Genomic DNA, 22,182 nt, shown 5'->3' with positions numbered 1-22,182 from the left:
ATTAAAAACATAAAAAAAGTCTACGCTCGCACGCTGCCCTAGACGTCATCCGCCTTGCCCTTACCCTTGACGTCGCCATCGACGCCGGTGAGGTCGATGAAGACGGGAGCATGGCCAGCCCACCCGAACGCCGCTTGGTATGATGCGAGGGCAGCCTTCTTCGGTGTCTGCTGGGGCACCGGCATTGGAGCTCGCCGGGCACGCTCCTCCTCCTCCTCAAGCCGCAACGCCTCCGCATTGCGGCATAGCTGCTACTCCCAGAGTATCTGCCACTCGCCGTCGGCCTCCTCCTGGGCGAGTCAGTGCGCCTTCCAGCGCTCAAGGTGGGTCGCCTCCTCCTCCGACGTCGCGGCATAGTGGACCAGAGGTGCGCTCACCCACTCGCGGTACTCACCGATCTGCGTGTAGGCCTCCTCCAGCCAAGTGGGTGGAGGTGGCGAGCGCTTCCGCGTTGGCTCCGGATCTGGCTTGGGCTTGACGATGGGCGGGGGTGGTGGCGGGGGCGGAACGAAGAGCGGGACGTGGACAGAGTCCCCGCCGCCGACAAGGCAAGGGCTTGCTCCAGCCCATCCCAATGTGCATCCTCCTCAAGTCGGCTAGCCTCCAGTGTGTGCTGCAGGGCCTCCTCGAGGGTGGCTTGGTACTCCGCCTCCTCTTCCTCAGGCTCTACCCGCAGGGACGGTAGTGGAAACCGCGGGTTGGCGCCGACGCCTAGCCGCCGTTGCTCCTCGTGTTCGAGGGCAAACCAGGCCTCCTAGTTGGGAGAGTCGGCGGCGTACTCGAGCATCCGCTGCTACGCCAGCGTGAGCTACGCCCAGCGTCTGCGCACCTCCTCGTCGTGCGCCCGTTGTGTCCGAGGAACCGCCGGCACCGGGATCCGCTGCGGATCGAGGTGCCAGTGGTGCGGCAGTGTCACGTCGGGGTAAGGCAGAGGCTGCCTGTACTCCGAGTGCCACCGCGCTTGGTGCACCGGGATGTGCAGACGCTGCCGACCTGACCGGTCACGCGCCGGCGGCGGAGGAGGAGCACAGGAGGATGAGGCGTCGGGTGTCAGCTTGCCCTTGCCGCTACCGGAGTTGCTGCCAAAGAGGCCCATTGCTAGGGTTTGGGGTGTCGCCGGCGAGGAAGCAAGAAGGGGGTGATGGGGGCTAGATGTGGACGGAAGTAGATGAGGTCGCCCCCCATCGCACGCGTGGGTTAAAAAGAATGCTTCCACTGGCTGACTAGTGGGCCCGGTATCGGTGGTCGTCATAAATTAGATGACGGGTGGTGGTTGGGTGGCCGCCAAGTGGGACCGCGGCGGACACCGAAGAGACGCACAGCGCGTCCGCGCCGACGCATTTCGGGCGCAATTTTGGGCCGGAAATGGGTCAGCGCGGACGTGAAGCAGACGGCTTTTGGGTATGGATCGGCACGTTGGGCAGTGTTTCTATCCGCGCTGACCCAAAAGGACAAGGATGGACAAAATGGGTCGCCCCGTTGGAGTTGCTCTAAAAATTGTTTAGAAATTTCAATATGGACTATATACAAATGTATATAGACATATTTTATAGTGTAGATCGCACCAGATGCATTCATCTCAGGACGGAGCTTACACGACAACTAAGTCCTCGTCAAGCAGTCGCTCAAGATGTTGCACTAATTGGGAGCTCCATGAGTCATGCTTAAGCTCGACCTCACGCGCGCCTTCGACTCGATATCATGACCATTCCTCTTTGAAGTTTTGCGCCAATATGGATTTGGAAATCGCTTCCTGGAATGGACAACCATTCTCCTGCCATCCTCCAGCACGCGTGTTCTCATGAACAGCGAGCCCAAACCACCCATCCAGCACCGACAAGGGCTCTGTCATGGCGACTCTATGTCTCCGTAGCTCTTCATGCTCACGGTCGTCATGCTTGGACGGCTCCTGAGATGCACCCACAACTTGGCCATTCTGCAACCGCTGCACCCCCGACGGCACATCACGACGATCTCGCTCTACGCCGCCGACGTCATGGTATTCTACCATGTCACAACTGGCGACGTCGCTGCGGTCAAGGAGATCCTCGCCTTGTTCGGCAGGGCCTCTGGCCTCCAGGTAAACTTCACCAAGAGCTCTGCTACTGTCCTGCACGGCGACCAGGCGGCCACAGAGACGATCGTGCACCTCAGTTGCCCGGTGGTGACACTCCCTACCCTACTTCGTTTGTAGCTTGTACTACTTGTTACTAAGGTCTTTTCCCTAAAAACGGTCTTTTTCTCAATGTCATTTTTTAGCCCGTAAGACCCAGTTTTCGAAAAATCTGCAAATGTCAGGCTCCCGGCGTAGTTTGAGCGAATTTTGAATTTTTTTTGTCTCAAAATACAGATGATCCAATAAGGGCATCTGTGACAGTCAACCCTTAAAATGAACACACTATTTGTCCGTGCACTATTCTACGGACACAAATACGGGAGCCGGCCATCCAACCATTTTCCATAATTGTCTATCCATGATTCTTTTTCGTAAGTCTACAACATTCAAAATAATTATAGGAAATAATGCAAATCATCCATGAATAACATGCAAATATCCCTAATACAAAAGTAGTTCAAATGTAAATATTACATTAGAGATAGACAGATGTTCAACAAGTTTTTTTTAATTCAGCGATACTTGAGTCAGAATCCACACATGTCCCCCATGCAACGCCCCTTGAGCTTCATCCAACAATGTATGAACGTAAATGCTATGCTCTTGGTTGTATGGTACACCACGGCAACACGTCTAGACCACACAACGTGATGATTGTCGAGTGTCAACATTGAGTGAATCAATGCAAAGACCAACATGTTAATGTTCTTTTTGTTAAGACGATGTAAGTTTTTTGTTTGTGTGTTGTTTTAAAAATGTTGATAGCACTAAAAAGGTGTTGGTGACACTGAAAACTTGACGCTTTTTAAAAAAATCACTTTACATTTAAAAAATGTTATACAATGTGAAAAAATTGTTCATGTAATTAAAAAATGTTTTGTACCATTCAATCAAATGTACTTTACATTTATCAAATGTTCACACCTTTCAAATATATGTTTTTGACATTTAAAGAAATATACAATGTACAAATTGTTAGCGAGTTCGGTGTTGATGTGCTTTTTGTTAAGACGGTGTATTTCTTACGAACAATAGATTCATGGTCTAGTTCATTCGTTTACTGAAACATTATTTCAAAACTATGTTGAAAGGTGAAATAATGAATTGTTGAATTGTTTCTTCTATTTGTGAAGGTGGTACAAGGAATTTGATGCCTCCAGTACAATAAGGTATGCACGAAATGAACCAATAGTATGATAGTTTTGGGCACTTGGCATTTTTTTGTGAGCTTCATCATGCTGCAGCATGACTCATTTTTGCCAAAATTATCAAATTCTTTTCCTCGTTTGATGACACTTATGATAATTGAGGCACAACTGAAGAACTTGTGCATTCGCCCATCGTGCCATTGTCGTGCACTTCAGGTTGACTAATGTTATGCTATACAATCTTGGCACTACTCTCTAACAAAAAGATTCCTCTAGCTATTTATGAAGGCAAAAGGGGGGCACATGCTCTCTCTCCAATTTTCTGAATTTGCATTTTTTAACCTACCACCATGTGTAGAAAATTGCATGTGGTTTGGGGGCGTTAAAGCCGTCGACTTCACCTCTCCCTAAATTGTCACCCCTTCTATGCCAAGAGTCACATAGGATGCAAAAGCGACACGCACACAAGGAGATCCCGTCCAAACGACACACTTCAAGTGCTGAACATTAGAGCCCCAATGCAACATCCCCCGACCAACAAGCCCTGGCAAACGCATCCTTACAATTCATGGGAGCATAAGCCTAGTGCAATGATCATGTCAAAATTGTTCGCCCAATTCTAAATTGAAGACCTCAACTGATTGAGATGACTCCAAAATTAGGGAGCTTGGTGAACTTAGAGATTGAGTCTATATTGTTGCGTAAGGAAGCAAACGGCTTAACGTGCAAACCAATATCAGATTAGATCTTGTGTTAACTAGCCGTAATTCAAGGGAGTGGTATGATTTTTTTACTATTAGTGTAAATTCAAACTAACTAGTCGACCTTTTCCTTTTCTAGGGCTCATAATATGCTCTAGATTAGTTCAATTCTAGTGTATTTGAGTACTCTGACAGGATACATTTATCAGTAGTCTGATGCGTGGAGCTATCCAAAAATAATATAGGGGAGGGGACATGTGCCCCACACCGATCTCATAAATTTAATTGAATAGTTTATTTTATGTGTTTGATTGCTGGTAACTATTTCTAGAAACGAAGATTGCTTCTGCTATTTAGAGTAAATATAACGGTAGGCTATAAAACTGCTTACATGACACTTTTGCCTATATGGAGGAGATAGAGAAGGAATGGACTCACATGCAATAGCCAATCTTTACACATGCTCCTAGACAAAAAGAGTAAATGAGAGGAAAAGATAAATAGATAAATGAGATGTTTGGTTCGTAAGTATGTAACGTAATCCATTTACATTTTAAGAGATAATGATAAGCCATGTTTGTTTCGAGTGGGTCGTAATCAGTTTCGGTATCAGATCCAAGCCCAGTGTAATTCTGTTTCTGCCTAAGACCTGGTGTAATTGCATCTGGGCTCCTATGCGAAAAGGAAATCTTGCCTATGACCTTCCCACGAGATGGATTCTCCACAAGCTCCTCCGGCTAGACGGTGCCGCAGTCGTTGCAAACCGGCTGCATCGTTCTTCCCTTTCCTCGAGCTTCCAGTCTTCCACGCCCACTGTAATCTCCATGACTCCCATCGCACCCACTTAGTGGTTAGCAGCGCAAGAGTTATGGTCGAGGCATTGAGTGAATCAATACATTGACAAACATGTTCGTCAACAAGGGGTCCATGTTGATGTGCTTTTTCTTAAGATGGTGTAACTTTTTTGTTAATGTAATTTTTAAAAATGTTGATAGCACTAAAAACAGTGGTGTTCATGTATTTTTTAAAAAATTGTACCATTCAAAACAAATGCACTTTGCATTTTATAAAATGCCCACACCTTTCAAATATATGTTTTTGACATTTTTTTACAAATATACAATGTACAAAATGTTCACGTAGTTAAAAAATGTTCAAGGTGTATTTGAAATATGTTCATCAACCACCAAGTGGACTCATAACAAGAGCTCGTGCACGTGACATCGAAAGCGAGGTGGACTCACTCCTCTTCAAGCTTGAGACAAATATGGATGGGACTTGGTTACTATCTCACCATCGAACCTTGTGCATCATTAGGTATGAGGATGTCCCCCACCAAGGAGGTAAGGAACCTCGCCAAGTCCAAGAAGAAGGACGAGAAGGCTACAGGGAGACAGAGACCAGCATCAAGAAGAAGAAGCACCGAGGCAACCCCGTGCGCATGACCTATCTAGATAGTTTTTGGATACCCCATGCGCACGGGCCTCCAGGACCTCGTGCACACGGGCCTCTAGGACCTCGTGCGCACAGGCCCTTCCATTGTAACTGTTGGGCACACCGTGCGGACGGGTGTGTACCGTGCCCATGGGGTCCACGTAGCCCGTGCGCATGGGCCCTAAAGCGAGCTGGCTGATATTTCTCTCCTTTGCCCCTCCACTTCGTACTTCACCTCCAGGCACCTATATATTTTGTACCTACACCATTTGTTAGGGTTAGTAAAGTATATGAGATCATTTGAGAGAGCTTTGCTCCTTGTACCTCCTCCTTGAGGAATCAATACCTCCTAAAGGAGAAGGATCCCTATCATAGGATCATCAAGACCTCGCAAGGGAGAAGGATCTACCTACATCATCAAGACCTCATATCCTTTGGATTTGAGAAGAACTTCTACCTTTGTGCTATTTTCCCTTGGTTGTTCATGTTATACTTGTGGATCTCATGTATGTTATTCTAGTGGATGTGTGAGTTGGGTTTGTTTGAGTGATTTACTCTTTGTGTTCTTATTGTTCTTCCCCTTTTTCCCTCCAAGTGTGAAAAGATCATGAACTAGGGTTCCACCCTACGTCAAGAAGTTTCATGTACCTTTTCCCCAAGGAGTGGTCCTGGATTATCAAACTCATGAGAGGATGCGCACCACGACAGAGAGTCATGCAAGTTACTGTTGTCAATTTAAATTCCAGTCTCTCAAACTGGACCTTTAGGTAAACACTGATATGAAAATAGGCATGAGTATGAGGTCTTACTCTCACAACCTTATATTTGTGCTTGGTAACTCATCTTGATAATAAACATAGCTCTGGAAGACAAGTGTTACGATGTTCTTGCTAAGCATTGAGGTGGGGGATGTGTCGAAATTATGACTTAATCGGCTACAATCTGCATCAAGAGTCAGTTGTCAAACCGATGGACCTTAGCGTCGGGCGAAGTTACCTCGGTTATTAAGAATTACTTCGGGCAAGATCATTGGGTGTTTAATCACTGCACCTTATTTATCCCCAAGGAATTTCTTTCTTCTATCGTACTAACCCCTTCTCTCACTACTACTCAGAATAGTGTTCCATGCTTCCTCGCTTCTTACCTCTTACTTGATCAATCTACGGGATCCTAGGTACCTGTAGGGCCTGAGAATGAGAAGAAGACAAAACACAACTCTGTTGCAATCGCAGACATACAAATAATGTCAAATACACAATGTCATTACAATGATCCCGTGCACAAATGCATAGGGTTGCAAGGCCTTGCCTGAGTCCATTGCCTTACAGAATTACTCACACATGGTGATTGGATCGCAAGATGAACTCATTGAAAATGAAATAAAGATGAATGATTTATTGATAATATGTGTTACAGTAGTTGTCAGATGTTATACACCAATTACAAATATGACTAACTTCAAGAGAATGGTTGCGTTGACGAAGGTATGGCGGTGCCTATGGAGATGAGATTGGAAATGGCAGCGGCTAGCGTTGGAAGATGTCTTATGGTTCTTTGTTTCACGAATGGTGGCTCCTGTTGAGATTCTAGCATGGACCCCTTGACAGAACTTGATCAGGTAGACATCATGCAGCCAGCGGCGCGTGGTATGAGCGAGCGCCCTCATACCATGCATTGTCTTGCACTCTGGATAGCCTGTTGCGTCTCCAATTGAGTTGCCTTCTTCTCCACACTTATTGTTTCTTCCTATATTATGATATTCTTACATATTTGAACTCATTTCCTATGGAAACACATTAAACAAGGGATTTCACAATTTCTTGCATTCATTCCTGCTACTTGTGAGCTGCGTTGGGATTTCCCCGAAGAGGAGGGGATGATGCAGTACAGTAGAGATAAGTATTTCCCTCGGTTATGAAACTAAGGTTATCAATCCAGTATGAGAACTAAGCAATACTATGTAAATAGCACCTACACACAAACAACAAATAGTTGCAACCCAACGTGTAGAGGGGTTGTCAATCCCTCAACGGTATTGAGATAGATTAAATGGTATAGGTTTTGATAAATAGATCTAACAATAATACAAAATAAAATAAATAAAAGAAAATTGCAGCAAGGTATTTTTGGTTTTAATATATGATAGAAAATAGACCCAGGGGCCATAGTTTTCACCAGGGCTTCTCTCAAGAAAATAGTATACAGTGGATAAACAAATTACTGTTGGACAATTGATAGAAAAGCAAATAATAATGATGATATCCAAGGCAATGATCATGTATATAGGCATCACATCCAAAATTAGTAGACCAAAACGATTCTGCATCTACTACTGTTACTCCACACATCGACCGCTATCCAGCATGCATCTAGTGTAGTAAGTTCATGGAAAAACGGAGTGATGCTTTAAGCAAGATGACATGATGTAGACAAGATAAACTCATGTATGAAATAAATCCCATATTGTTACCCTTAATAGCAATGATACATGCATGTCATGTCTCTTCCTGTCACTGAGGTTGGGCACCGCAAGATCGAACCCATCACAAAGCACCTCTTCCCATGGCAAGATAAATCAATCTAGTTGGCCAAACCAAACCAATAAATCAGAGAAGAAATACGAGGCTATAACAATCATGCATAAAGAGTTTAGAGAAAACCCAAATAATATTCATGGATAGATCTGATCATAAACTCACAATTCATCGGATCCAACAAACGCACCGCAAAAAAGAGTTACATCAAATAGATCTTCAAGAACATCAAGGAGAACATTGTATTGAAGATTAAAAAGAGAGAAGAAGCCATCTAGCTACTAACTACGAACCCGTATGTCTGTGGTAAACTACTCATGCATCATCGGAGGGCCAGCAAGGATGATGAAGGTCCCCTCCGCGATCGTTGCTCCCTCCGGCAGAGTGCCGGAAAAGGCCTCTAGATTGGATCTCGTAGTTCTAGAACTTGCAGCGGCGGAAAGAGTGTTTTGTCGACTCCCCTAGGGTTTTGGGGATTTTAGAATATTTATAGAGCCGGAGGTAGTTCAAGGCAATGCCCATGGGCCCCACTACCCACCAGGGCGCGCCAAAGGCCCCTGGCGCGCCCTGGTGCCTAGTGGGCCCCACAAGCATCTTCTCGTGGCCACTAGAAGCTTCCAGGGTTTCTTCTTGCCAGAAAAAATCTTCAAAAAGTTTCGTGGCATTTGGACTTCGTTTGGTATTGATATTCTGCAAAGTAGAAAACAAGCAAAAAAAGTAATTGGCATTGGGCACTAAGTTAATAGGTTAGTCCCAAAAAATGATATAAAGTTGCTAGTAAATGTATATAAGACATCCAGGATTGATAATATAACAGCATGGAACAATAAAAAATTATAGATATGTTGGGGACGTATCAATTAGTCATTAGTATCGATATCGGAATGATTCTTTTAGAAATGCCATGATTATCCGGTTTAAACAATGGTGGAATGAGTGAAAAAATATCGCTCATCACTTTATCTATTTGATTGCTAGCGGATGAAACAGAGAATTCAAGAGATCTTCCACAACAACTCAAGGGTTAATCCCTAACTCTCACCCCAAAATTCACATACAAAGCACTAAATTGGAGTAAAATTCTCACCTCTCACTCAAATTGCATACCACCACAAAAAGGTGAACTTAAAAAGGCAAGGTCCATTCCACTCTCCTCCTCTCTCACACACATCGGAAATTTTAGTTCGAGATGCGGGGAAGTCGGATCAATGTGCCGCGGCATACAATCCCCACCCCCTTTTCCTCACACCCGCTCATCGGAGTAACAATGCGAAAAGAAAGTCGCCCCCACCCTGGGAAACAAACACGGCTAGATGTGTGGGGATTGGAGGATGGGTTGCTCACCTACTGCTTCAAGGGAACCCTAGCCGATGGTCTCCACCTACGAGATTCCATCCATGGGAGCCGCCGTGAGAACCTTATGCTGATGGCCACCGCGCACGAGAGAGAGATCATGGGTGCTTCCTCTCTTGGATTCCCACCAAGTGCAAGGGTTTGTAGAAAGAATCAATTTCCCTTAAGTGGCCTCAAGGTTTATCGAACCAATAGAAGTTTAGTACCAATGATCAATACCTACACCCACAAATACAAAAGTTCCTTGGTCCCAAGAAAACTAATGAGGTTCTTAGTCTCACTAGCTTTGCTAGTTACAAGGATTAAAAGCACAAGTGTATGGAAGATTTCGTTGCATCGAAAGTAACAACAAGGAATGGAAAAGAGTGTTTGATCAAGGTTGAAAGAATATAGGCAGAATATGTGGACTAGGATCCATACGTTCATTAGTGGTTTCTCTCCGAAAGAAAGCAAGGTGTGGTGAACAAATTAGCTATAGATGCAGTCAGATAACGGTCATTTTATCCCTAGTGGCAACAACACAATATAAGCCCTTTCCACTTTCTTTCGCTATAGTAAATTACTTGCAATATTAAACCCAACTATCATACGCAACCCCCTCTTGAAGATCACCCCTCAAAACTTGGCCAAGGAAAGAAAGATAGATTTGGGAGAATATATACATAAGAGTTATGCTGCAAAGACACCAAATAGATCTCAAAAAGATTCATGGATAAATTCGATCATAAAGTGATAATTAATCATATCACAGAAAATGCACCAACAGAAACATCAGATGGATCACAATCATGTTGGGCCGCACATCCGATCTTTGTGAGAAACATGGGGGACAAAAACTAACTAGGTACTGTTATGGATCTATAGTCCAATGGAAACTACTCCCACACAATCATGATGGCCGCACAGACACAACACAGCCACACACGCGCACGCGTACACACACACACACACAAAATGCTACTGCACTACCGCTCGGTCTCCATGACCACATTGATAGGTCTGTCATCAGAATGGTTAGGATTCTCATATGAAATACTCCCTCCGTCCAAAAATACTTGTCGAAGAAATGGTTGTATCTAGACATATTTTTAGTTCTACATGCATCCACTTTTATCCATTTTCATGACAAGTATTTCTGGATGGAGGGAGTAGTATTTGAGAGCTCTATTAACACACTTAGTATAACTTTGAGTATTAATTACAAAACAAATCATTACAACCCTAGCAGATAAGTTTGAAGACACCGGGCTCGGCGGCAACCGCGCCGCAGCCAACAGGAGGGAACAACCTCCACTGCCGCGCGGAGCCGACCGGATGTAGCGACAGGGACTTGTCAGGCCACGCCGGCCTGGCCGGACCCAAACAGGTCCGGACAGTCCCTGCAGCCACGCTGCAGCACGCCGGCCACCGGAGCCATCACCACCACAGCCACTGCCGCCTCGCCACACCACCAGGGAGCCACGCCATCGCGCCCGGACCCGCAGGCCCACCCAGCCCAGATGGGGCCCGAAAGGCTAGGCCACTTTCTTAGCCGAGCTCCACTCCAAGATCTCTTCCGCGACCCTCCCCGTGGTTGTTGGGGGAGACTTCAACCTTCTTCGCACCCCCGAGGATAAGAACAACTCGCGTGTAGACCTTGCGGAGATTCACCGCTTTAACGACTGGGTAGCAGACCTCGGTCTCCTAGAGCTGGACAGGGTCAGGGCACGATTTACCTGGACCAATAGACAGGTGGCCCTGACCCTTAGTGTGTTGGACCGTGTGTTTGTCTCCCCTAACTGGGAACTCCGATTCCCTTTGGCTTCTCTCCAGGCCATCACACGCATCGGTTCTGACCATGTTCCTCTCCTCTTATCCTCTAGGGATGAGAGACCATGTCCACCCCCTCGATTCTGCTTTGAGGCCTTCTGGCTCTGGCAGCCAGGTTTTGTGGTTGCCGTCAAGGTTCACTGGGTCTCGACGTTGGCTGAGCCCCATAGGCAGATGTCGATCCTGGATGAGTGGCACCACCTGTCCAAACGCTCCAGGCAGTTCATGAAAGGTTGGGGTGCTAATATAGGTCGGGACCTTCGGGTCCTGAAAGCCTCCCTCCTTGAGGAGATTCGGGCTTTGGACCTTCGGGAAGACTCTGCGGGGATCTCCGCGGAGGAATGGGCCCATAGGTATAATTTGGAGGATTCCCTCATGGAGATCTATTCCAAGGAGGAGGAATACTGGCGACAGCGTGGGTCTATGAATTGGGTGTTGTTTGGGGACGCTAACACTGCCTATTTCCAGGCCATTGCTAATGGACGTAGACGTCGCTGCTCCATCCCCCTCTTATGGGAGGGTGGACAATTGTTCCAGGATCCCCAGGCAATCCGCTCGTTAGTTGACAACTTTTATAAGTCATTATTTCAGGGGCGCCCTTAGAGTGGTATCGCTCTTGCAGACCACATTTGGTCGACTGGTCAACAGGTCTCCCCAGAAGAAAATGCAGCCCTGCTCGCCCCTTTTGATGCAGCGGAAGTTGAGGCCTTCGTCAAAGCCATGAATCCGGCCTCGGTGCCGGGTCCTGATGGATTGTCGGTCCGCTTTTTTCAGGCTTTCTGGCCAATGGTCAAAGAGATCATCCTTGAGCTGTTCCGTGAGTTTGCTAGGGGAACACTGGACATATCCCGTCTTAACTACAGGATTATCTCCCTAATTCCCAAGGTCCTGGGTGCAGCGGACATTAGGCAATTCCATCCTATCACAGTCCTCAATGTGATATTTAGAATTCTGGCCAAAGGGTACGCCACTAGGGCGGCCCTTATCGCGCCTTGGATTCACCACCCTATCCAATCGGCCTTCACGAAAGGTAGATTTATTCTCGATGGGGTCCTAGTCCTCCATGAGGTGATTCATGAGGTTAAGACGAAACACCTCCGCACGGTGTTCTTCAAAATCGACTTCCATAAAGCTTATGACACAGTCCACTGGTCCTTCCTTCGGGAAGTGTTGCTCAAACGTGGGTTTGATCACCACCCGGTCGCGCGCGTTATGCAGTTGGTCACGAGTGGTCGGACGGCGGTTAACATAAATGGGGAGGTTGGCTCATACTTCTTGATGGGCCAAGGGGTCCGACAGGGGGACCCGATATCCCCCTTTCTATTCAACCTTGTCGTTGATGCCCTCGCCTCGATTCTTGACTTAGCCAAGCGTGCCGGCCATATTAGGGGAATTTGTCCCCACCTGGTCGCGAATGGAGGTATGATCCACCTCCAATATGTCGACGACACCATTATGATGGTGGAAGGCTCGAATGAGGATATTCAGAATCTAAAGTTCCTCCTCCTCTGCATCCAGGAAATGTCGGGCCTCACAATTAATTTCGCCAAGAGTGAGGTGATGGTCATGGGATACTCCCCGATGGAAGCTCAGCGAATTGCCAACCGCTTGAACTGCCATTTGGGAACATTTCCGACCACCTACCTTGGCGTTCCTCTTAGTGACACTCGTCTGCTTGAGAAGGATTTTCGTCCAATAATCGCCAAGCTCCAACCCAGGATGGAGCCCTAGCAGGGGAGGTGGCTGTCCAAAGCCGCTCGAGTGATTCTGATGAACTCCTCCCTTATTAGTCTACTGATGTATATCATGGGATTCTATAGTTTACATGAATCCCTTCACCACGAGGTCACCAAACTCCTCTCCAGATTCTTATGGGCAGGAGAGAACAATAAACAGAAGTATCACATGGTCAAGTAGTCTGAGATCTGCAAGCCGAAAGACCAAGGAGGTCTTGGGGTTATTTCGTCCAAGCGAATGAATATTGCCCTCCTCTCCAAATGGCTTTGGCGGATTCAGACTGCGGAAGGCGGCCTGTGGCTTGAGATTATCCGCGCTAAGTACCTACGCGGGCAGCCACTGGCTTTCGCGTATAGAACTGGTGGCTCCCAATTCTGGCAATCGGTGATTCGTTTGATGCTGATTTTGCGTATTGGGGCCTCCATTAAAATAGGTTTTGGCTCTGGCACCCTGTTCTGGCTAGATCGGTGGGCAGGGATCCGCCCCTTTGCGGACCGCTTTTCCACGTTGTTCGTGATCTGCGTCCGTCCACAGCTCTCTGTGGCTGTGGCCTTAGCTGACTTGGGGGCTATTGCCTTTCGCCGTACCTTCGGGGCGGTGGAGGCGGTGGAACTTGGGCAATGGGATGAACTGCTCGAGTGTATTGCCCTACACCCCCCCCCCCCTCCCTAGAACCCGATTCCCTTTCTTGGCACCTCGAGCCAAGTGGCCACTTCTCAACGAGATCCCTCTATCAGGCGATTGTCCCCACCCCGGGCCCGGTGGAACTCTCGGTGCTCTGTGAAATCAAACTCCCCTTGAAAATCTGCATCTTCCTCTGGCAATGGGTCCGCGGCCGCCTACCCTCGGGTACGGAGGTCCGCAAACGTAATGGCCCAGGGGATGGTCTATGCCCCATTTGCTTGGTACCGGAAGATTGCAATCACATCTTCTTCCGGTGTCCGGTGGCTCAATTCCTATGGAGTTGCCTCCGGGAGGTGGTTGGTGGTAACTGGTGCCATGACAACCTCCCAGACTTGTTTGGGGAGGCACTTAGGCTCCCCGGCTCTAGCCGCCCATCCATGTGGGTGGTGTTGGGTACCCTAGCATGGACCCTCTGGTGTAACCGTAATAAGCTAGTCATTGAACGCGTGATTCCTTGGCGTGTGACTGATGCTATCGACAAATTGTGTGGCCTTCTACAGCTTTGGAGACCGCTTAGCAAGCGGAGAGACCGGGACGCCATCGACATCATCATAGCGGGTCTCGCTCTTCGGCATCGGCTTTCGCCCCTCCTCCACCACCTCCTCCGCCGCCTCCTGAGCCGGATTAGCTTCGTTTTTTAGCTTTCTTTGGGGCTTGTATTGCTGTGCCCCCAGCATGACTATGACTTGATTACTCTCTGTACTGTGATGTTGGATGCTTGGTGCGTTGTTTTATAATATAAAGCGGGGAGAAACCCTTTTTCGCATAGTGGAGGTAACATAAGTAGTATTTGTACTTGGGACTCGCAAACATGCTTATGTGACAGGCAATTAAAAAAGAAAGAGATGGTTATAGTAACATAGATAGATACCATAACATAATAAATGTGGTGCTACTATGTATCATGGCAATAAATGAGACCATATATGATACTATACACTATAGAGGTAGTAATATAGACTAGTAACATATGCATGTTACTGGTCTAAATTACTCCCGACTACGACCAGCCTAACATACCGGAGGATGCAGCGAGCGGCTACACCTGCAGATGCAGAGTACGCATCTCTTCTCTTCTAGCAGACCTACGAGCTACTCGATTAAACTCTCCCATATTAGCATGTCACTAGATGGATGTTCATCGACAATTATGGATCTGGAGGTGAACATTAGTGGCTAGTTCGTGGCCAAATTGTCCTTGAGTATCAAACGCTATGTTTCCGATTTAACAGTTTGGGACTTGCGAGTGATAGCAGAGTGTGCCCACTTGCACCAGATATATAAAGCACGTACGCCAGGAGCACATTGATGGAAGCGTATCAAAAGAGGAAGAAAGGGACGAAGACACAAGCATTGGTGTTGACCTTAGGAAAACGCCCCATTGGGCTCGCTCGACCAGTCGCACTCTTCCCCGCCTCGGTCGCCCATGGAGGCTGGAGAAATCGGCGGCGCCCTCCTGTTCGTCCTCGCCGCCGCCGCAGCCGTCCTCGCCGCCGTCTCCACTGGCGCCGTCGATTTCAGCCACCCACCCGCGGGTACATTACTCTCTCTCACTCCTTTTTCGCTGTGACGTGATCTGATTTCGTCGCGGCACCATTTCTTTCTCTCTGCTCTCGTAGTGGGTGGGCAGCTGGACTTCCAGGAGACCATCTCGTGGTTCACCGGCGTCTACAATGGCGCCTCGTACTCGTCTGGGGCGGGGGCCGTGTCGCTGGCGGAGGTGCACGAGCTGTGGGTGCGGGTGCGGGGCCGGGTGATCGCGCCGGCGCTGCAGGTGACGGTGTGGGCGTGCATGGTGATGTCGGTGATGCTCGCGGTAGAGGCCCTGTACAACTGCGTGGTCAGCCTCGGCGTCAAGGCCATCGGCTGGCGACCGGAGTGGCGGTTCAAGTGGGAGCCCCTCGCCGGCGACGAGGAGAAGGGGAGCGCCCACTACCCCATGGTCCTCGTCCAGATACCCATGTACAACGAGCTGGAGGTGATCACAATCTTTTCTTTTGGACCTTGAAGATAGCTTGCCGCATTTCCCGATGAGAATCTATTATTATTATTATTTCTTTATTGGTATGCAGAAGACCGAAATATTTTGATCTGCCATTGATCTCCTATCAGTTTTGCGTGATTAAATATTCCCGCGTGTTACTAATTTATTTCATGTGGTGGAGCTGCGTGTAGGTGTACAAGCTGTCAATCGGGGCGGCATGTGAGCTCAAGTGGCCAAAGGACAGGATGATCGTCCAAGTGCTGGACAATTCCACCGATCCGTTAATCAAGGTACATTTTGTTTTAAAATATCGATTACGCTGTTGATGTGCACACATGCACATACTCCTACTCATACTATCACGCATACGTACTCACACCACGGCTATTAAAGTATGAACCTCACTTTACGAAACGTGAAACACCGATTACAAAGTAGACTTACATAAGTTCACACTAGTATCACATACTCCCTCCATTCTATAATGTAGCGCGCTTACACTTTTCAAAATTTAACTTTGATCATAAATTAGACTAATAACACATAAATCATTTTACTAAAAAGTTATACCTTTGGAATTTTTCTTTCGAATACGAATTCAAAGATATCTATCGTAGTCATCCATGTTGGTTAAATTTATGATCAGTGTTAAATCTTGAAAAGCATGGGTGCACTATATTATGAAGTGAAGAACTTGTTTACTCCCACAACGGCCATTGAATATCGTGTCTAAGTTGCAGAGCTTTAAGACACACCCCCCCCCCCTCCCCAATGCAAAGGTGCTTAGATGAGGTGTTAAGCATATTAAATGCCTTAGCAACTCAAGTCCACAATGCAAAGGTGATAAGCTTTTGGGTGCTAAGCTTCGTGCATTTAATTTGCTGTAGACTTAGAATTGTGCTTCCACCTAGGTACACGTGCTTAGCGCCGTTTATTCCTGGGGTCACCATACTACTCTCTCTCTCTTCTTAACTAGCATGCCACATCATATTTTTTGCTTAGTTGACAATCTTAGCACCTGTACAAGGTGGAGCATTGGGAAGGGCCTAAGATTGATGAAGTTATCGTGGAAGCCTCGGTATTGAAAGGAATATTACCTCCTACTAAAAGAATCTTCTAAACATCCATTATCGTTTAGCTCTAAAGAATTAAGGCAGGCTTAACTCATCCTGTTTGTATGGCTGCTCCATATACAGGTAGACAGGATAATTGTTGAAGTAAAGATTTCCTTCCGCTGAATAAATTATTTTAAGCACCACTGCCCCTATATACTCTACCACATACATGCATGTTGTAACTTGCCTATTTTATTTTAGAAAAAAATAGGGAACCGAAACACTAACATAGGTTCCCTATTTTAGGGGAACCCCTCCCAAATAAGTGAGTTGAACCTGCCGTTGTTAATAAAGGAGCACATAAATTAGGCCTGCCTCATATGAATTGGTTGTTTCTAGACACATGTCTAACCGATCGGTCACCTCGGGAGCCGTTGGATGGCCCCACACATATTCGTTCGATCAGAGCAGTTGTCATTCTCGTTGCATTGCCCTCTCCCCCCTTCTGAACGGTTGCAACGTATTCATGGAGCAAAACCAACAAAAATCCCCCCATGCGTTGCTCCTTTGCCCTCACAACATCCTTTGGACTTGGAGAGCTAGCGACCCCATGGCCATCGCCCTCGCTGGCATTGTAGCGCCCATGCACCAGCTCATAGGACCGCACGATCGTGGTCACAGAACCACTCGCCGCCCTAGCTTGCAACATCATCACCCTCACGTGATTTATGTAGCCATAGAATCTTTTTTTATTATTACTGCTTCGGCAGAGTCTTAAACTCAAAACCTCCTAGCTTAGATACCATATGAATTCATGCTCCAGCCAATTCATCTAAAAATTTGAACTGATGGAGAGAGACGGACAATATATTTCAACAATGAGGTCAATGTGCATCTCCCCCTTTGGCCTCGATTGTGTGCACGAGGTGGTCCGCCGGCCTACGGCGAACGGCGTGCGGTTTTGTTCAGGGTTGAGCGAGAGAGCGGAACAAAGATGGGGTGTGGATGGGTGAATGAGAACGACGCGAGTGTGAAGGAACAAGGCATGAGACTGCATGGGGCACACTGGGCACGTGGCAAGCTCGCATGTTGACCAAGATGAGAGGCGGACCGGACGCCCGATTACAAGCAATTACCAATAAATTTGGATCGAAAGCATTTACCTGTCACCCTCCATAGTATATTCAAAGTTGCTCTTCTTTTGAACAATAGATTGTTGCATGCCATACACACGACAAAAAAATCATTTGATATTTCATAAAGGTTCATTTCAGGGAAAGGTGAAGCCTGTTTTAGTAGAGAGTTTAGGCAATATAATGATGCATAAACGAGGATAACAGGTTTTCAACTCTCTTTAGGGTTGAGATACTAATTGACATGCCTGGTGGTATATGTGCTACGCTCGCTATTTGCAGTAAGCGGTAGTCTTTTTATACTTACAATTATGCCTTTTATAAAGCTATGATACGTCTAGACGTACTCCCAAAAAAAATACTAATTGACATGCACCTTAAGATAAAGCAGGGGTGGCCTCCCAAACAAATGTCTGTTAGTGTAGTAAGTAGGCAGACCTCACCTTAACAGTGACAATCGAATCTGTATCATCCCCCACTAGATTTATACAGTATAATGTTATCCAATTACAACAAAGACCATTTGTGGCGGCATAGCAACAACACAAAACCTTTCCTGACAAGTTCTTCAATTGCAAGCGGAGACCTTGGCACATGCTGACTTGTCAAGCTGCTCCAGTTTCGCAGTTCAGTCAGTTGTAGAATGTGCCATGCTAAGAGCAACTCTAATGGGGCAATCCATTTTGTTCGCGACCGTCCATTTGGGCCAGCACGGACAAAAAAGCCGGCTCAACCGCCGACCTAAACGGACGCGCGCCCGCTTTCGTCCGCCTGCCGACCCATTCCCGGTCCATTTTTGAGCCTGATTTGCGTCGGCGCGGACAAAAAACGGACGCGCGCGCGCTCGCGCTCGCCCTCTTTCCTCACCGGGCCCGCTTGTCGGTGGCACTGTGGATTAACACCCCTCGCCCGCCTGCTACGTCGCCGACGCCGCCAGCCATTTTTTCAGTACATAGATAGTTCTAGCGTACACAGATAAAAGAAAAAGACCACTACTCGTCGTTTTCTAACTCCGACTCGGTAATGTCCTCCTCCGACGTCTGAAGGTAAGCGTCAGCAAGCTGCTCGTCTTCAAAGTCCCAACCCGACGTTTCTCGTAGCTTCAGTTTCAATTGAGCTGCCTCCTTCCGCGAACGCTTGTCCTCCCGATAGGCGGCTCACTCCCTCCTCCTCGCGTCCCTCTCCGATCTCAATTGCTTGTAGAACTGGCGCTCGTCGACGATGTCCTGGGGGAAGCCTCCGCGCCACACCACCAAGGCTTCCACGTCCTTCTCTGCGATGGCGAGGCGACGCTGCCGCCTCTGGTGGACACGACGATCCTCGTCGGTGAAAAGTCGCAGGAGAGGCGCCAGATCCTGCGCCCGCTGGCTTGACACGTTGGAAAAATTCATATCCCGACGAGGCCTCAGGAGGCGCCACGCCGCCGTGTTGTGCGCGCGGGCCGCCTCCTCTGTGGTGTCGAAGGTGCCAAGGACGAGACGTTTCTCGCAAAACCAGATCTCGGAGGAGAAGGCGCCGGAGCGGCGCTCGCGAACTCCGCAAAAATCCGAAGCGCTCAGGCGGCAGATCGACATGGTGGCGCAGAGGCAGCGAGAGTGGGCGGTGGACAGAGTGTGGAGGGAGCGCCTTCTTTATAACGAGCTCCTCCTCGCCTTCTTTATAACGAGCGCCGGCCGCGGCGCGCGCGCGAACCTTTTTCGCACGCTGGAGCGCCAAAACCAGCGTGCTCTAGGCCGCTTTTCCCCGCGCGCGCGAACCTTTCCCGCGCTCCAGACGGCATGATCTTAAACGCGCGCGGTCATGAAATGGATCGGCCCGTTGGGCGCACTGTCGACCCAAAACTAAAAGAGGGTGGACGGCGGGCGGGCGGCCGACCCAAACGGACAAAAAAACGGATAAAAATGCCGTCCGTTTGGGTCGGCCCGTTGGAGTTGCTCCAAGATGCGCTTCTAGACTGAACTATGTGGCACCGAATTTGCAGTTTATGCTGATTGCTTTCTTCTTTCTGCAGAATTTGGTGGAGCTTGAATGCGAAACCTGGGTGACCAAGGGTCTGAACATTAAGTACGCCCCAAGAAGCGGCCAGAAGGGGTTCAAAGCAGGAGCCCTGAAGAAGGGAATGGAATGTGACTATGCCAGGCAGTGTGAATATGTTGCCATATTTGATGCTGATTTCCAGCCTGAACCAGACTTCCTTCTCAGAACAATCCCGTTCTTCGTGCACAATCCAAAAGTTGCTCTTGTTCAAGCTCGGTGGTCCTTCGGTAAACACTCCCATTTCCTATTAGCTCTGGAGCATTCCTCTTTCCAGCTTTACAGCTGCAAGTCTATCACAAGGCAGTTTTCATTAGGTCATGAAATGGAAACTGCATTATAATTTATTTCATCCTATATGTTTGCACTTGTCATATATGCTTCAAATATTTCAGAACATCATCAGTTCACCACAAAGAAAATGTAGACCTCATTCGAAAAATTTACGGAAGCACTGTTTTCAAAACCAAACGGAACTATGCATGTAATAAATAAAAACTTGATTCTGTCATGCAAAAGAAACGTTGCATTCCATGATCATCTAAAGCATGCTCACCTTATCTCGTCTTATCGTTCATGCGGCGCTGGAAACGAGGTACAGAGACAATTCCAAGAAATTTGGCATGCAAAATAGTGCTAATGTACCACTCCGCAAACATGATGGTGTTTTATTGCTCTGATTGAATTGATCGATTCTTAATTGACAGAATTTTGCAGTGAATGGCACCGTGAGCCTGTTGACGAGGATACAAAAGATGTTCTTCGATTACCATTTCAAAGTTGAGCAAGAAGCAGGATCAGCAACCTTTGCCTTCTTCAGCTTCAATGGTACACATTTTTACAACTTACGGATTCTAAGCCACAAAGAAAAAGACAAAAACCTCTAGAACATAGATTTGAAAATAAATGATTGTCTCAAGGAATTTCTGTTGTAAACCAAGGAACCGCTGGAGTGTGGCGTACAGCAGCCATCAAAGAGGCAGGAGGTTGGAAGGACCGCACTACAGTTGAAGACATGGACTTGGCAATTCGAGCCACCCTAAAGGGTTGGAAATTTATATATGTCGGGGATATCAGAGTGAGTAGATTTTATACCACAACAATTTTGTTGAAAGTATAATAGTTTGATGCAATCAATTGACTGTGCAAATACAATGCAGGTTAAGAGTGAATTGCCATCCAGTTACAAGGCCTACTGTCGACAGCAATTCCGGTGGGCTTGTGGTGGTGCAAATTTATTCCGAAAAGTAGCAATAGATATTTTGACTTCTAAGGTAGGGTTCTTTTCTCCCTCATTGGCTCTAAAACAAAATACTTAAAGAAAACTGAAAATTATCCCTCCCATTGTTGTTTCATTAGGATGTGTCTGTCGTCAAGAAGTTTTATATGCTCTATAGCTTCTTATTTGTTCGGAGAGTTGTGGCCCCTGCTGTCGCATGTATTCTCTCAAATATCATAGTTCCATTATCAGTCATGATCCCAGAACTATACCTACCAGTCTGGGGCGTCGCATATATTCCCGCGGTACTTCTAGTGGTAACAGCCATAAGAAATCCAAAGTAAGTTTCTCAAGACGTGCTTTCATTTACAATCTGATATTACTCATATCCGCTTCTCCACATACAAAAAATTTAATGTCCTTAAAACCAACTCTGCAGAAATATACACCTTCTGCCATTTTGGATTTTGTTTGAGAGTGTGATGACAATGCACCGCACGAGAGCTGCACTGGTTGGTCTATTCGAATTCTCAGAGTTTAATGAGTGGGTCGTGACAAAGAAGACAGGGAACAATTTTGAAGATAACAAGGTTCCCTTGCTTCAGAAAACCAGAAAAAGATTAAGAGACAGGTAAACCTCTGAGTCAAGGTTATGGGCAATCTTACTATAAGATATACTATACGCTAGACTGTAACTGACATCATATTTTTCTTGCAGGGTTAATTTTCCTGAGATTCTGTTTTCAGCGTTTCTTTTCTTCTGTGCATCGTACAACCTTGTATTCCCTGGCAAGACTAGCTACTATTTTAATCTCTATTTGCAAGGATTAGCATTTGCATTTCTAGGGCTAAACTTCACTGGCACTTGCACTTGCTTTCAATGACAACACCTAAACTGTACGAAGTGCTGTTACACAGTTTGTTTATGAGCATAAGAGCCTCAAACATTTCAGATGTGATAGCCTTAGATGCATAAGAGCTTCAAACGTTTCACCCATAATCAGTAACTTTTATTTGTGAACTAACTTCAGCTTCAAACATTTCATCCATAATCAGTAAGTAGGGTGTGCCTTTGTAATTTAACGAGGACGGGCTGTACCAGCACGACACTTGCAAATCGCAAACACGAACAAATAATCCTAGCTTTGGATTTTCCCCTTAGCCGCAACATTAATATTCCTGAGTTCAGATCATTATATAGACTCAAGTATACCTTGCAGATTAAACCACATTAAATATTC

At 46.9% G+C, this 22,182-nt stretch overlaps 1 protein-coding gene across 2 annotated transcripts; it reads left to right on the top strand.

Annotated features, from left to right (window-relative positions):
- Window positions 1-14,831: 14,831 nt before the first annotated feature.
- Window positions 14,832-21,966, top strand: LOC125541196 (probable glucomannan 4-beta-mannosyltransferase 7). 2 transcript variants are annotated; one of them, XM_048704662.1, is made up of 10 exons: window positions 14,832-15,051; window positions 15,136-15,494; window positions 15,692-15,790; window positions 19,700-19,952; window positions 20,440-20,550; window positions 20,664-20,800; window positions 20,883-20,996; window positions 21,082-21,281; window positions 21,381-21,572; window positions 21,660-21,966. In XM_048704662.1, exons 1-10 carry the CDS (start codon window positions 14,943-14,945, stop codon window positions 21,823-21,825), a joined length of 1,740 nt encoding a protein of 579 aa, XP_048560619.1. In that variant the 5' UTR covers window positions 14,832-14,942; the 3' UTR covers window positions 21,826-21,966. The 2 variants fall into 2 exon arrangements, with proteins under 2 accessions (XP_048560619.1, XP_048560620.1); XM_048704663.1 differs by lacking the exon at window positions 19,700-19,952 and having other exon boundaries at window positions 20,430-20,550.
- The last annotated feature ends 216 nt before the right edge of the window (window positions 21,967-22,182 follow it).

This window comes from Triticum urartu, chromosome 2 (assembly GCF_003073215.2).
Source record: "Triticum urartu cultivar G1812 chromosome 2, Tu2.1, whole genome shotgun sequence".
Classification (NCBI taxonomy): domain Eukaryota; kingdom Viridiplantae; phylum Streptophyta; class Magnoliopsida; order Poales; family Poaceae; genus Triticum; species Triticum urartu.
Note: the sequence above shows the minus strand (reverse complement) of the source record. Positions and strands in the feature narration are given on the sequence as shown.

What these genes read in the sequence shown, in the direction of transcription:
- LOC125541196 (XM_048704662.1), top strand. Translation starts at nt 14,943, where the DNA reads ATGGAGGCTGGAGAAATCGGCGGCGCCCTCCTGTTCGTCCTCGCCGCC. An exon ending in TTTCAGCCACCCACCCGCGG is followed by an intron (nt 15,052 to 15,135) that starts GTACATTACTCT and finishes CTGCTCTCGTAG; the next exon opens with TGGGTGGGCAGCTGGACTTC. An exon ending in CCACCGATCCGTTAATCAAG is followed by an intron (nt 15,791 to 19,699) that starts GTACATTTTGTT and finishes TTCTTTCTGCAG; the next exon opens with AATTTGGTGGAGCTTGAATG.